The 16097-nt window shown below is 45.2% G+C and overlaps 5 protein-coding genes across 5 annotated transcripts; all 5 read right to left on the reverse strand.

The window, feature by feature from the left end:
• Positions 1–1129: 1129 nt before the first annotated feature.
• Positions 1130–2659, reverse strand: JR316_0011910 (uncharacterized protein; the record flags this gene model as incomplete). Its single annotated transcript, XM_047897551.1, has 4 exons — positions 1130–1473; positions 1539–1716; positions 1780–2359; positions 2409–2659. 4 exons carry the CDS (start codon positions 2657–2659, stop codon positions 1130–1132), a joined length of 1353 nt encoding a protein of 450 aa, XP_047743960.1.
• Positions 2660–3981: 1322 nt separating this feature from the next.
• Positions 3982–6192, reverse strand: JR316_0011911 (prephenate dehydrogenase (NADP(+)); the record flags this gene model as incomplete). Its single annotated transcript, XM_047897552.1, has 7 exons — positions 3982–4137; positions 4204–4916; positions 4977–5129; positions 5182–5375; positions 5432–5757; positions 5823–6022; positions 6084–6192. The coding sequence occupies 7 exons, from the start codon at positions 6190–6192 to the stop codon at positions 3982–3984; spliced, it is 1851 nt and encodes a 616-aa protein (XP_047743961.1).
• Positions 6193–7788: 1596 nt separating this feature from the next.
• JR316_0011912 (uncharacterized protein) lies at positions 7789–8339 on the reverse strand (the record flags this gene model as incomplete). Its single annotated transcript, XM_047897553.1, has 3 exons — positions 7789–7852; positions 7927–7977; positions 8065–8339. The coding sequence occupies 3 exons, from the start codon at positions 8337–8339 to the stop codon at positions 7789–7791; spliced, it is 390 nt and encodes a 129-aa protein (XP_047743962.1).
• Positions 8340–9748: 1409 nt separating this feature from the next.
• On the reverse strand, positions 9749–10433 carry JR316_0011913 (uncharacterized protein; the record flags this gene model as incomplete). Its single annotated transcript, XM_047897554.1, has 4 exons — positions 9749–9796; positions 9894–9957; positions 10006–10056; positions 10138–10433. 4 exons carry the CDS (start codon positions 10431–10433, stop codon positions 9749–9751), a joined length of 459 nt encoding a protein of 152 aa, XP_047743963.1.
• Positions 10434–10651: 218 nt separating this feature from the next.
• On the reverse strand, positions 10652–14858 carry JR316_0011914 (Beta-glucan synthesis-associated protein KRE6; the record flags this gene model as incomplete). Its single annotated transcript, XM_047897555.1, has 9 exons — positions 10652–10749; positions 10848–10897; positions 12965–13010; positions 13072–13233; positions 13336–13844; positions 13918–14055; positions 14133–14209; positions 14288–14436; positions 14585–14858. 9 exons carry the CDS (start codon positions 14856–14858, stop codon positions 10652–10654), a joined length of 1503 nt encoding a protein of 500 aa, XP_047743964.1.
• Positions 14859–16097: the final 1239 nt, after the last annotated feature.

The raw sequence follows: 16097 nt of genomic DNA on the forward strand, positions 1-16097 counted from the left end.
TGTTTTTGTATTTCTATGGACCACAGGTTGGTGTCTAACTTTTCATCATCCATGTCATGTATACCTGTTTTTTTTATATAGTGGTGGTTTGTGTGGGTAGGGTTCTATGCCATACCAGATGAAAGCTTTGAACCTTTGCAGAACATGAAAAAAAGCTAAGGCGTTTAGGCTGTCTTTAGGGTTGGTTTCAGTATTGACAGAATTTGTTGCATACCTTATACATATTCAAAAACAATTCCTTTGAAAATAGTAGCATGGAATAGAAAAATAAAAAAAGATGTATACTAAACTTAATCGACAGTGAACAAACGCCCGTTGACATTGTCTTTCCTTTCAACTCAACCCAGCCAATCACAGCGCTCAAACCCCCTTTGTTCGGAGTCATACTGCTAATTAAGTCACATGACTGCATACATGCCAATTTTTGGTTTCCCTTGTGTCAACCGTAGGTCAACCTTGGGTCAACCGTGGCGTAACCGTGTCGGGCACGGTGAAATTTTTACCGTGCCGGATTTTGCCCCCTGTGAGTGTGGCGGGTTTCGGTCAACCTCAGTCAACTTTAGTATACAAATCGTACCCTGTCTTGACAATCCCTTGCCGTTCCGTCCCGGTTTATATACGGGGGTCAAATGCCATTATGTGGTATAAGTACATCGTTTCGGAACGCTGGTCTCGGACTCGGCGATGGAGTAATTGACCAGCACTTCGTTTTTGGCATTCTGCAATTTGAATCTGCCATTACGAAGGCAATTATTTCTGCACTAGATAAACCATTCGATAAGAGAAGCCTAGCTGGAAGGGATTGTAGATGATATGCAATATGCCTCAGAATAAATTGAGAAGGCTGCATAATAAGCACGAGAGTAGGAGTGTATTATATGTATGTCTAAGTGTACCGTGTTCGTGGAGAACAGCGCCGAAGGGTTTCGCAACCCACCAATTAAACCAGACAAATAACATGACAACAACATTGGTTAGTTGAAAACAAAATGATAAACAGCAGTAAAAGTCAAAACGAAGGCGAGATGAAAGCAGAGTCAGACAATAGAAAAATGTTCATGAGTAGGTGAACGGTCCCGTCAGAAGCAGATTAGAGCAAAGCTGCAGGAAGAGCAGAACTCTCCGGGCTTCAACGCTCGCTATTCTCTTCGTGGGGTGAAGTGTTTGTACTCGGCAAGTCTTCATGTATAGTCCTTGAAATGTGAGCAGTGCTCTTCTGCACTGACCCCTCTTTCTTGATCAACCCATCCAAGTGGCGCTTAACCACGGCTATGGTATTCGTATACGCACCACCGCTGACTATACCTGCTGAATTGGACGGATGATTATCATCCAGATTATCAACGATTGTCTTCCATCCAGGGTGCCTCTTCAAGACAACCGTTTCGTATAGCCATTTTCCTCCTAACGTGTGCTTTGGATCTGGAATCCACACATTTTCCGCTATTTTGTACCAACAGAGTCCTTTGGAGTCTGAAAGACGCAGAGATGAATCTGAGTTCTAATAAATGCTTGACAGAACAATGAGAAAACCTCACGAGGAAGTGAAATCTCTGCAAGAGATGGACACGCGGTGCCCCATGTGGTGACAATTGAAAGTTCCTTATCTATCGGCGATGATATATCACCCATCTCAAAATAATCGATGCAGACGATGTGGAGCCGTTGAAGTTGCGTAAATCGAGGTAGACATGCTTCTATAGCTTGAAGATAATCCTACAGTATATCAAATAGTAAGTGACACAAGTTTGTACCTTAACAGACTAGTATTAGACCCACGTCGCTGAGAGGTTCATCCACCAGTAGCACGTTCGATATTAATAAAGACACAAGATCAGGAAGTCGGATGGAAATTGATTCAATCAAATCCTGGTTCCAGCCTCGTCTCCTACAGCTTAAGAGGTTGAGACCGTCGCAGCACGAACGTTGAAGAGCTTGAAATGCCATGTCCGGATCGGTCTCCATGGCATTCCAGGATAGGATGGCCGCCCTCAGAGAGTTAGTTCTGGAAAGAAAGGGCACGCTTTGCACATTTCCAGAGAAATACTGAAGGCGAGGAAGTACCAGAGTGGGAAGGTTAATGTTACCGACATCATCAGGGAGAGGGTCTGCAGTGTTCTCGTTCGGGGACACCTGGAGGTAGTAAATTCTAGGATGCCGATTGAGGAAATCGATTAATGGTGCGGAAGGTGTAAGATAACACTCGAAATGTCGGAGGCTGTGGAAATTGCAGCGATTAAGGAGCGTGACGAAGTGTGGGTCGTTTACCAGTAACTTCAATGTATGCAAATTGGTGAGAGAGCAAAGAGCCTTTTTGATGATGGTATAGTACGAAGCAAGCAAAGCCGGAGAATAATGACTACGCTGCGGGTTAATAGATGCAGAATTAAAATCCAAAATAGACGTACTTATAGGTGATCAAGAATGATCGCACGGTGGTTGCAGCATTACGGTTGCTGGCTAATGTTTGGCAACATGCAACAACTACGGCAGGAGAATATAGAGAAATATTGCGGTATAGTGCACGCAGAGTTAAAGAGTTGAATAGCCTAGATACGCGAGAAATCGAAAGTTGTGTTGAAACTGAGGAGAAATCAATGAAGACCTCCAAAACCTCCAGCGGAAGTCTAACAATCGAGGGGAAGGCCTCAGACTTCATGAGATCGAACTCGATAGCATGGGTATCCCTCGGTGGTTGGATAATACGGTCGCAAGTATTTAAATACGAAGGAAAATAGCGGCCGAAAGTATCGTGCTTAAAACGGGGGAACCCGATGGTTAAAACGCGGTCTACACGAGGCTTATGAGCGCTGGATGTGCGGAAATGGGTGTGCGCTGTTCGTGTCCGAATCCTCGCGAATCGATAGTTGCCCAGGTCCTGACGATGTATAAAGCTGTGTCTTCGCGCTCCCGGCTAGATAAAATGCGTGTTGTAAAGGGAAGCTGACTCCAGGGGGCGCCGGATGGGGGAGCGACCTCGAGGCTGGGAGCACACGAGGAATAAGAGTAGGGAAGGACTTGACGGATGTTCGAGCACAATAAGAGGTCCCCACGAGTGTCACAACCCCCTCGTCACACCACCGCGTCTTGACAGGTTTCCATGCCAGTGAAGGGGAGGAAGCTAGGCCTCTATTGTTCTTTCTACCTGACTAATGGCGAATCATCAAGGGTCTTGATCAACTCCCACATCATTAGACGCAGAATCAACCAAGTAATCCAGAATTGTAAAGTTCGTTTTAAATGCTGAAGCAAGCAAGGTGGAAAGTTTCAAACAGGGCGAGTGGTGCGAAGGTTGTTTAATTTGTCGGTGGGAGCAGGTGAGAAGAGTACAGCGTCAGAGAGGTTTCGCCGTGTCGGCTTTAGAACACAAATCAACAGATGTAGTGACTCCGGCGTCCGGCTTGTTCGCATGTTTTTTCCGGAGCCATTGCCTCATTGCCGCCGGGATTTTTGATGGGAAGTGTGGGAATAGGTACTTTTAAACCGGTACCAGCCGGTGCCTCGTTTAATTGATTCGCAAAGAAAGCGAAGTTGAAGTAAAGCACGTACAAATTAACAACACATCGCCATCATACCCTCTATTTCATTTCTTGGCAAGCCCAGGAGCTCATGTACATATTCATATTACGAAGGATTCGGAGAATAGTTTGAGAATATCGCAAATTTGAGTTCACACTGCAACTTCAGTTTTCGAACTAAGAATCAACGGGCTCCTTGATAGGTGGTAAAAGATAGTTAGTCAAAGAATATATATGATACATTCTGACCCGAATTTCCAACACTGACAAGCGCGCAAGCGACACTCTGATAAGCGCCCATATATATGGAGATCCCACTTGTAGGGGTGTTATATTGATTGTTTATCTCATACACAAAAAAGACACAGTTTGGCTAAGGGTTGTACAACTTAAAACATCGCTAAACAGAAATATTCACTTCTGAAGGGTTATTTAGAACGTCCAAGTTTCTCCATTCCTTCACTCAAGCATGTCGGCTCCCACCTGGGCGGCCGTAAGTGATGCCACCATAACGCTTGGGAGTTCCAGCAACAGGGAATATTGCTCCGGGGGGATAAGTCAGAGGAGTACCAAAAACGCTGACCTCGAGTGATTGCAGCTCAACCACCTCTCCATTGACCTAAATGCCAGATAAGCTCCTATTCGCCCAAATAAGGAGTACATGGCTACGTAAACAGATACTCACCTTCTGTGCTCTGAAATGCAACTCTTTGGATAAATACGGCACTACGGCGTCAGGTGCCAGAGAGCTCAGTCCAGAATGTTTTACAATAGCGCGGTTGAGGTGGACAAATCCTTCAATGACGAGGTCACTCTGGTTTCGGCAGTTGGCGCACTCTCCCGCACTGCTGTTGACGAAAGCATGATGAGCACCAACAAAGTGCGGGTCAACCAGCCAATCATTGGGATCCTCGGGGACAGTGCCGAGGAAGATGAGAACGGAAAAGCTTGTCCCAATCTCGTATTTCTTACACTCAATACGAGCGGTCCAGTCATACAGCCCTTGGCTGGGAGGAATGATGTGGTGAGTATGCAAAGCCGGTCCATGCCCTGACTCTGCCTCTTTGATATCACGAGATGCTGAAGGGGCTGAAAGAACGTGCTGCTCGGTCGCTTTCTCCGCGGTAGCGGGAGGACTCTGCTCAGGTGCAGGAAGAGAAGCAGGGATAGCGAACGCTGCAGTTGTCCCAAACGAAGAAGGCGCAGCAGCAGCAAAGGATCCAAAAACGGAAGTGCCATAAAGACGGTTAACAATATTTCCTATTGCTGTCTTCACTGCTGAAGCATTTCCCATATCGAGGCCATTAAACTCTGGGTATGTATACCCAAGTTTGGTCGTGTCTTGAGTAGAAGACGATGCCCAAAATGATGTTTGACTGTCCCAGAAGGGAGTCAAAGCTAATGTAGGCCGTCTTTAAATAACCTCCTATAGGCCACTTAATAAACAGATGCACGTACGGGTGGTCTCATCAACGGGTATCTCAGGGGGCATGGTAAAGCTCCCGAACTCGGAGTCACCTTTAGATACCCAGACGCCAGGATTCAGTGCTGACCAAAGAGAGAGTAACCTATCGACGTTGCAGTGGTGCAAGAAGAAAATTGGATCAAAGGCTATCAAAGTATGAATAGAACGTCCATGAGGATCGCATCAGAAAAAACTCACCGGCCACTGAGGGGTCAGCCATCTGACCATTGCCTCCAACATCGACATGAATACCATCATGAATGGCCTCCAAACTATTGCTGGTACTTCCTCCGTCTCCGACAGTATGGTTGCTAAATGCAGTCCAGGTGTGCACGCGTGTTAGCATACTGTATGTGCTCATCGTGATATCTGATTGGGCCGCTCGCAATACGCTATAGTTGGATAATCAATACCAGACGTTGACGAAAAAGAAATCACGCAGACTTACTTTTTAAGTCGTGTAACATTGTCCGTAGCGTCAGGCCTTGTACTGGTAGGCTGCCTGAGGGTGGTCGGCCACCGACTATAAGGTCTCGGAAACGAAGAATCAATAGGGTTGAACTTGTAGTGATATAAAGGATTGTCAACGGTGATCTTATTTCCGTTAGGGCCGGTGATGGTGACTTGTTTCATCGCGATTACTTGGTCAGGAGGAACAGCATTAGCTGCCCAGTCCCAGTAAGGCTGACGAATGTTGGCAGCAGCTTCGACCCAGCTGGCGGTGTCGACAGTATACTTCGCCGCCACTTCTGCAGCATGTTTTTGCATAATTTGCTATGGGAAAGGAGCAGCCAATATGTTAGCAGAGTTCATAGCTGAGGTTAAAAGCAATCGCGTACTTCATATAACATGACATAGGGTCTATGCCACGTCGGGAACAGGACCGATCCATGGGTACAGTATCCTCCCCATTGAGTGTTAGGATCCCAAGGTTGACTCCCAACGGCACCATCCCATGGCTTGTTAGGGAGTCCATGAATGCCTCCAATCTGGAAGAACGACTGGAAGTCCGACTGAGAAGTCCCAGAGGCCATGATTTCTGTGAACAATGGTACATAAAAATTAGAAAATCACATCAGCGTAACATTGGGTACACATACGAAGAGCCTGGATATAAAGAGAAAAGAATTTCTCATTCTTGACGAAGTCGTTGATTTCAAGACGGTTAGGAGAGCCACCCGTAACACCCGTAATCACGATGCGAGACATATTTTGCAAGCAAATTTATAGTCGAGTTAGTGATGAAAGGATAATCGAGGAGGAAGTTGGCGTGTCCTGTGCTGGGAGATGGGTCCTTTTATCTAATCCAGGGCCCCGTTGCGCCACATATGAGGAGTAAGTTGATTTAAATCGGTGATACAAGTTGGAGTGTAATGTCCGTCCGAGCCGTAATGTATGTTTGGACAAATTAACGTAAAGAGATCTGGGCGCTACGTACGACTGCGCCAATTGAGCGAAGCTAGGGTCACCGGGCGCGAAGAACAATGACTTCAATCAGTTTATAATACGCATCAGCAAGCGGCACATTGCATTAATGAACAAGGGACGCACTCTTCACAACTCTTCAATACCATTCGATCGATGGAATGCTGTCAATTTTGACTTGATAAGAATCGATGCATCGCTTCCCCAATTTTCGTCAAAACGTGGTCACGACTACATTCTAGTGTGGGGTGCCCCTTGCCCCTTGTTCCAGTGCCCACTTCAAGGGGTAAAAAAGATGCATTTCAGCCAGAACAGAGCAAAACATACAGTCAGTTGACTGTATTATCCCGGTTCTTGACTTGCCCAACTAACATTACAACGGTTTCTTACCTAAAAGGCGGTTATATTCACGACTACTACTTATACGTTCGAGCCCGGTCTCCACGCTGAATGGATAACTCTCAGACCTTGTTGGACCTGATGAGCCTTGCAAAGGGTTGTGAGCGGCGCAAGAATAAATTGTCAAGCCTCTTGGACGCACCATAAATAAGGTACACGAGGTTATAGTAATGTTCCGTGCGAATTCAGCTTTCTAACAGAGTTGATCAGGTCATGTGCAAGACGCCTAGAAATATCGAGCTAGAATTATGCATCTATATACAAGAGTTAACGAAAAGAATTGAAGTCGAAGCACAATCTAGGGTAGCTGGAACCCTGGTATCTGGCATCTTCAGATCAGTGATACTGCTAATAGTTACGAAAGGCACGATACGATTTACCGAAGGTGAATAAGCCAGAGATGACAGACTTCTTGGCATTCAGCCCGTCAGGTTCAGGGAAAACATTATTCTGAATCTCCCGAAGATTCTCTCAACGAGAGGTTGAGCATAAGCGTTCGGTTCAGGTCGGAACTAGAACACGACCGCTGAGGGTGGATGGCATGCCCATCTCATGCTAGTCTTTGAGAGAAGGCGATCGTGGAGGTGAGATCGGAAGCCAAGAGCATGGTTATACTTTCCCTGTAGGATAATGCGAAAAGTATGATTGAGGAAAAAGTAAAAATGAGTGAGTAGCGGAGTTGTTGGGCGAGATTAGTCAGTGTCAATTTCCCACGGCTCTCGGCATTTACATATATACTCGGCACAAATAGATATTACCCATCAGAAACCTTTGCATTTAACGACTACCACAGACGCCCAAGGCTCGAACTTCATATAGTATAGAAATACATATACACCTTCTTCGTTGAGAAAAATTGCGCACCGTAACTGTACATATCATGGACAACTACGTCCTTGCCCCCGATCAAACTTCTTAAAGAGCGGCAGCTTTGCTGAAGATTGATAAAGAGTGGTGTTAGGGTGTACTTTTATGATACGTCTACGTCAGGGATACGTACTCAACAACTTTGGTTATGATAGCGGCTTCCGGAGCAAGCGGGGTGCTAGGATCGATATTGTGGCGAGTAAGAGAGAATGCAATAAATGATTGCCACCGTTGAGCAAAAATGAGACTTACAACTGAGCGATTTGCGCCGCAGTGTCAACAATAGGCTTCGCAACTGTCGCTCTGAGAATGTAACGTTATTAATTAAATGGTTTCCCGTCCGATAGCACTGATCTTTTAAATAAGAGCAAAAGAATTAATTGTACTCACGCGGTCTTTATCCCTTCTTTGACTGTGTTTGCAGCGGACTTGACTGTGTTTGCAGCAGATTTGACCTTGCTGACGAAATCAGAGATGCTAAAGTCCGGATCATTCATCAAGGCGTCCAAATCGGCTGCGTCGACAGTGTAGACCGTCGCCTCAACCGCATCGGACCGCGCCATAACTTGCAGACCATCATTAGGGAGAGGAGACGCTAGCGCGTAGTTCGCAGCAAGTATCGCGCCGAGGACGGCAAGGAGGTTTAGTCTGGCGAAAATCTGCATTGTTGGAATATTCGGCGGGATTACGGGGTACTTGCACTGCTAGAAATGCAAATATGTGTGTAGCTCAAGAGGCTGTGTGTTTGTCAAAGTCGGTAGACATTGTACTCTTATACTGATTCGATCACCCTAAATATATGTTAGCTCTCTCCGTTGCTGACCGTACTTGGCTGGGTTCCATTTGTTAGTGTTTGTCTTTTTAGTCTTTTAAAGTTAGATATTTAGGCTGCGTGGAGAGGAACTAGTTGTCTGGCTTGCTTTTATACATTGAATTGAACCTTTAGGAGAGAATTTTGTATGAAATTCTTACTGGTTGGATTGAGTATACTGTATTCAAGGACTTTAAATGGCTCGGAAAGGCGAGAAATGAAGGTAGGGAATATTCACACAAGAGGCAGTTTGGGTAATTCTGTGAAGCCGAGAAAGTCAAAGATATATGATTCACAACGCGATCTCGGATGATCCTTGGAACCTTTTGCATATTACAATGCTCACTTTTAACTTTCCAGCCAAAAGTCCACAAACTCGTATCCATTTCATAAAAGCTTCCCAATAAGAACTTAGAGGTATTCACCATATATCCAGACGTGTTCACACAGAGGATCACCTGGCTGACAATTTCGACCAATCAACAAAGCATCAGGGTGTTAATGATTTTGGAGGCTTCGTTACATCGACGCTCTCAATCGCCCACGCTGGCTGCTACGATCACGTACGTACGGAAGCTAGATAGACTGCTATTTTGTACTGGCTGATGAACTAAGTAAGTGCTTAGTATCAAACAGAATAAATCTCTCTGTTTGGCAATAATTCAATGGGTCTAACCGGCCTCTAGTGATCCGAAGGACTTTAAGCGCCCATAGTTTACCACTATTATAGTTTCTCCGATCCTCCGCGAAGGTTGGGTTGTATATTAATAGGCGCAACCAGCAGGCACGTTAGATACTGTTTAGAGCGACGGTGGATATGAAAGAGTGATTCTCAGGAGCTGGATAGGATCGCGATTAGTGATTGTTACTGTTAGTGACTCTAAATGGATAAGCCCCTCGATGTGTTGATAAGTCAGATAAGATCATGGCGTCCGGTAGTACTGTTATGGATAGAGGGAAAGGCCCACAACGATGGTGGCCTGCGTTTCTGACAAAAGAAATTAGGAAGTGTTGGAATTTGATGAATTACCACACTTACATTTGTATTTTTTCTCTCCATCATGTTTGGTTGATTTTATTTCATTCCATTCATCGTTGGAGTATCTATCATTAATCAGAGGCTAGCTACAGACCAGTACACTCAATAGCATAATCCTCCGCCCAGTGCGCCTGTTGACTCACTCATCTTAGAGTGTGCCCATTGACAGTACATAGTCGATTCAGGTCTCAAGATACCTTTCATTCACTTCTCGCTCAAGTACATTAGTTCAGTTCAACACTTTTCCATTCCATTATATCTGCATACTCCACCTACAATTTGAGAAAGATTATTACAGGGTAAAAGTAAATCAAAGGTTGGCAGCATGGCTGGGTGACGGAAAGTACTATTAAGGAGGGTACAACGTACACGGCCAAAAACAACATACTCAACGATTGTGTGGATGATAGCTGCCTCTGGAGCAAAAGGTGTACTACAGGACAATAAGATCAGTAGACACAGTAAGCAGATTTCCACGTACAACTGAGCAATATCAGCCGCAGTGTCAATAAAAGGTTTCGCAACAGTCGCTCTATAATGGTAACACATCCAAACCAGTTCACAGATGTGAGTTTAAACTTAAAAACAACCGACTTGAGAACCAGACACTCACACTTTCTTGACACCAGACTTGGCCTTCTTCGCTCCTGACTCGACTTTCTTCGCGACAGATTTAGCCTTCTCCTTGCCTTTATGGGCTAACTCGGAGATGCTCAGGTCCTCTTCCATCTCCAGGTTCTCCAGGTCGGCAGCGTCGATGCCGTCGATGGCATAGACGTCCGAACTGACGCCTTCGGACCGTTCCATGACCTCCAGGCTATCGCTGGAGAGCGGTGCGGCCATGGTAAAATTAACCACAAGAATAGAGCCAAGAGCGGCGATGAAATGAAGCTTGGTGAACACATGCATGATTCGAATAAGTCCAAGGGGTGCTTGCAATGTAAATTCAAAAAGGCTGGAAAGACTTTGAATTTTTTATTATTTCAGAGTCCTGATCTTGTTCCATTTATAGCGCCATCCCAACGAATTTTCCATTGAGACTTGACTAGTAACTATCCAAAGCTAATAGTAAGGTCGTTGTCAACTCATTGAGCTAGAAAGACAGTATGCTCCACTTTCCATCTAATTTAACCTTTCCACAAGTTCGTCGACTTCTGAATGATACCACTTTCAAGTTGGTAAGGGTTCCCACATTCACGATGCGTTGCATTAATTTCTAGCTTAACTGACAAAGACAATATCTTAGAACGAGCTGGGCGGTGGTAAGTCTGACCTAGTTAGTACCTACCACTACAAAGGCGAACTATGCCAACACCAACCCACCGCCCACCACGAACGGCGCGGACGTGGCTGCAGTAGCATTGACTTCGCTCCTAACTTGACACTTGATTTACTGCTAAACATATCTGCCTGAACAGTATCTATGATTTGAGTTTGACATGGAAGCATGCTAAGAAGTAAGGACATTAACACTGAAATTAAGGCGGCTGGCTGCAGGTAGTGCAGAACATGCATTCATATCTCGAGGCTACCTCCCACCATTAGCAGTAGCTTGAACGTATACGTAGCATCAAAAGGTTCGCGGCACAAGGCACTTTTGTCATGGCACACAACCAAATTCTCGAAATCCCAAAGCCAATAAATAATTCATTCATATTTTCTCTTTAAAAAAAACGTCGCAAAAGTATCAAAAACCAAATATAATAAACCAAGCGAAGAAGAAGAAAAAAAAGAAAAAAAAAAAGAAAGAAAGAAGAAAGAATATCCAACAATCCAATCCCCAAGTACCAGGAATCCCAAAGACACACAACCAAACACTACATTCGTGTATAAAATTATAAAATATAAAAAATGCAAAGAACCCCGTTCTTCTCCCAGAAAATCATGAAAGAAAAGGAATGTAAAAGCGAACAAACGAGCGCGGAGTGATGACAACCCCAATACGAAGAGAAAAAAGAGCGTCGAAAACTAAGGAAAGGACAAACGCCGCCACACCGGGAGCACACAACAAGGCTAACACGCTGAAGCCTGGTCTGGTACTGGTACTGGTATATAAGGCGTCAAAACAAAGAGCGTATAATTTTCTGGTAAAGAAAAAAAAAAGTCGGAAAGGGACGAGGGACCCGGACAGATGGAAAAATCTACGGATATGTGTATGTGTATGTATGTTATAATGATGTATAAAAAAATCAATGAATGAATAAAGAAAAAAGAAAACTCCAAAAATAAAAATTGAAGGTTGAAGAAGTAAAAAGGGAAAAAGGGGAAAAGAAGAAGAAAAAGAAGAGTATAGTATGTGCTAACTGTACGATTGTGCATTGTATAGGCTGTACGGTGGGGGTATGCGACACAGAGTTGCTAAGCTAACGCTTGACGGCATCAAAAATAAGCACAAAAAAGAAGCAAAAGGCATAAAAACGAGCAAAAAGAAAAAAAAAGAAAAAGAAGCAAAGAAAAACTGGCAAGCATCACAACAACATATGTCCGACCAAAGAAACAAAGTAAAGTTGGTTGAGGTGAGTAAAAAAAAGATAAAAACGCAACCAGGTGAGTATAAGTAAGAAAAAAGAAAAAGGAAAAGCAAGCAAGGAAAGATTAAAAGTTGTAAAACAGTGAAAAAGGCGGAGAGAAACCGGATCAGGAGATGGGGATGGTACGACCCAAGAACATCTCCTTCCCAAGTATCAAAAGTCGATCCGTCGATGCGTCAAAGCGTCATGAGAGACGAAGAGATCGTTCCTAGCACATCTCCAAGTCCAACGTGCATCGATGTATTGAGTACGCGCGATTCCAGTAGCGAGATGCGAGGTGTGAGGCGAGGCGAGGTGTGAATGGGAATGCAAAGTGCAAGTGCAAGTGCAAAAGAAATGCGTCAAGCGTAGAAACCATCACAGAACAAAAAACCACCAGCGAGCGTAGCCGTTGAGCCGTTGAAAGTTAGAAGTGTGGATTTTGGTGCGTTCGAGGATTGGAATGTCGGTCCGATTTGATTCGGGCGCGCGAAATGGTGAAAAGTGGCGAAAAGGCGGGGAAAAGGTATTACATCAATGCAAAATTCCAAACGTTGAGTCGAATGCCGAATATCGAATTCCGAATGTCGAATGTCGAATGTCGACAAAGAGGGATTGAGGCGTTCATGAACCAATAAACAATAAAAAAAGACATATTACGTTGCGCGATGCGATGCGATCCGGATAGGGATATGGATATGGATAGGGGTAGGGAATAGTTGGTGCATTGGTGCAAAGCTGGAGGCCTTAAAACCCAGAGAAAGAGAAAGTCAAGAGTAAGATATAGGACGGATGGATAGTTGTGTTGAATTGGGCGGGTCGTTGTTGGATAAGAGACGGTTCGTCGTGAGATGGGAGCAGGACGTAGGGAGCAGAAGGCGGTTGAGGAGAAGACTTTTTGATCAATGTCGATCTTAACACCCATCATACTTTGAATTCCGTGGTTTCTCCCATTTCCACGTCGTCATATTCACATCTACCAAAAAAAAAATCAATCAATCAAAACAACAAAAACGAACTAAACACTGAAAACATACCAGTATACGCCTCCAAATGCCTATTAATATAATCCGCCGTTGGATAATCCTTGGGATCGCACCCCGTATTCGTCTGTCCCTTGCGCTGATACACACGCACATAGTCAATCTTCATCTCTCCAGGGAAAAGCATCGAGTTCGTATCAATCTTCTGCCAATTATCTACACGAAAAACAGGTCAGCAAAATTTCCCAAAACCACCCCCCCCCCCAAAAAAAAAAAAAAAAAAAAAAAAAAAGAAGAAACAAAGAAAATCCAACGCACTAGAAATACCCAAATTCAACACAATACTCATCGGTTCCTCCGGAATAATCCTCTGCCCAACACCACTCCCCCCATTCTCCTCCGGATCCGGTCCAACAGCACTCGCCAACACCCTATGACTCCTCTGCCCATCCACCTGCCACGTAATACTCCCCGCACTCCTATCATTCATATCACTCCAATACTCAAACCCAAACGTCTTAAAATTCGCTCCTGAGCCCTGAAACATATCCGTCGGCGTCCTCGTCAGCCCCGAAACGCTCTGCTGGATCGCACTCCCCCGATAAGTGTTCGCGCGCGTACGGGTAGGATCGAAGTTTGTCCATCCGCCTGAATCGTTGGAGTACTTGTAGTCGGCGTTGAATGGTGCGAATTGCGCGGATTGGGATACGACGTGGCCGACGTCGAAGTTTTTGTCGCGCTCTGCTTCGAAGATGTCGATTTCGGGTGAGCCGCGCCCGCGCGAGACGGTTGGGCCGGGGTGGTCTGAGCCTGGGCACGAGCATGCGCTGTGAGAAGAGGGGTAAGAGTGTGAGCATATGCGGTGTGCTAGTAGTAATCAAGAATAGAGGAGAGATGTACCTGAGACGTTGACCAGGCAGCCAACTCAAATCATAATTATAATTCGGGCGCGAAGCATCCGAATGTACAGCAGCAATCGGCGTCTGGCCATCCGGGTTCGTCTGATTCGGGAACGTGCCCACATCGCACGAGTCGTATCTGTACCAAACCCAACACGCATATCAATGTCCATCCACATCGTTTGCGTTCGTAATGAACACAAAAGGAATACGCACGTATAAGGCCACAGCCCATCCGTCGTAGCTGGATACCCAGGACGCGCAAGATTCCCCATCGTCCACGCACCAGGCCACTATTAACACAGACACACAGTCAGTCAGTTTCCACTCTCGCCAAAACAAAACTAATAATAATAATCAAAAGCACTCACATATCCCTGCGTCTGCTGATCCGGCCCCGGGAACGACACGCTAACCTCGATATACCCCGTCGTAAAACAAAACTTGTTCCACGTCTGCACCATGCCAGAGCGGTATGGCATGTTATGGTTATCCGCGAGAGTGAATGGGGCTGTTGAACCTGTGTACCAAATACCAACAACCAACAACCAATCCAGTCAGCATCATCGCAATAACAATCACAATAACAATCACAATCACAATCACAATCGCAATTAACAACTGTTAATCACAACCACAACCACAATCACAACCACAAAAAAACTCACCCGGCGTAACACCCTTCTCCGTCGTATTCACCGAATCCATCGTAATAACCAACGCCCCTCCCCTCGTCGTAACCTGCGCGGGGTCATACCACTCCAAATCCTGCGTCGCACCATACCACAAATCCACCGCCTCCCAAAACGGGTCGTCCCCCGGGTAGAACGTCCGGCCGTCCGTCTCGAATTCGTCGGAGAAGACGAGCTCGTAGTCGTGTCCGTCGAAACCTGTGCGGGTGCGTGCGGATTGCGGGGTGTGCGAGTCTATGGGGTCGGGCATTTGGAATCTGGGGGTTGAGGGGGTGGTGATGGTGGAGGAGGAGGAGAAGGTGGCAAATGGGTATGTATGTAGGTAGTTTGAGGTTGAGGTTGAAGTTGAGGTTGAAGGTTGCAGTCAAAGTCGAAATCGAAGTCGAAGTAAACCCAAAGAGCAGTCGACAAGTCACATCAATAAAAAAGAAAAAGAAAAATAATCCGTCAGTACATCATCACAAATAACCAATTTCAAAAGAACGAAGCATGCAAAACGAGAAAAACGCGCTGTAAAAAACCAACAAAAACCAACAACACAACGCCGACGAAATTCAAAAAAAAAAAAAAAAAAAAAAAAAAAAAAAAAAAATCCAACAACGGAGAAAATCACGAAATAGGGGCACCCCACCCGCACATCCATCCTGCACCACATCTACGATCAACCAGCTCTCCAAAACACCATCTAGCACCAGGATTCGCGTTCGGAGGCTATCCATCCCAATCCAATTAACCCATTCAGCCAGCCAGAACCAACCAGCCAGCCAGAACCAACCAGCCAGCCAGAACCAACCAGCCAGCCAGAACCAACCAGCCAGCCAGAACCAACCAGCCAGCCAGCCAGTCCATCCATCCATCCATTCTCATTCAACTCCAACATTCCCAAGATTCCCAAAATCCCAAAGTTGCAAATTCCCAACATCGCAACACAATTGCCAACGGCAACGGCAACGGCAACGCAATCGCAAACGCAAAAGACCAACGTAAAAGACCAACGCAAACATGAATGCAAACGCAAACGCGCATGTCCAGGCCCTGGCTTGCGTGCCACCTGAAAAACTGAAAAAAAAAAAAAAAAAAAAAAACATCCAAAAAACCATCCAAAAAACCCCTCCTCAAAATAAAAAAAAAAAAAAAAAAAAAAAAAAAAAAAAAAAAAACACCCAAAAACCAAAAACCAAAACCCCACCAAAAAAAAAAAGAAACCAAAAACCAAAACTCTCCAAAAGCTCCTATAAAATCCTCGAACGTCCAACGTCCAAACCCCAAACGCCCCGAACACTGTCCAAAAACGAAAAACTGCAAAACGCCTCCAAGAAACAAAAAAGAAAAACCCTCTCTCCAACCCTTCCAAAACCCCTCTCTCCAACCCCACCTCCAAAAAAACCAAACCCTCCAAAGCCCTCAAAGCCTCCCCCCACACAAAAAAAAAACCCTCCCCCCTCCAAAAAAAACCTCAAACCAAAAAAAAAAAACACTCACAAAACAC

This window comes from Psilocybe cubensis, chromosome 11, assembly GCF_017499595.1.
Source record: "Psilocybe cubensis strain MGC-MH-2018 chromosome 11, whole genome shotgun sequence".
NCBI lineage: Eukaryota > Fungi > Basidiomycota > Agaricomycetes > Agaricales > Agrocybaceae > Psilocybe > Psilocybe cubensis.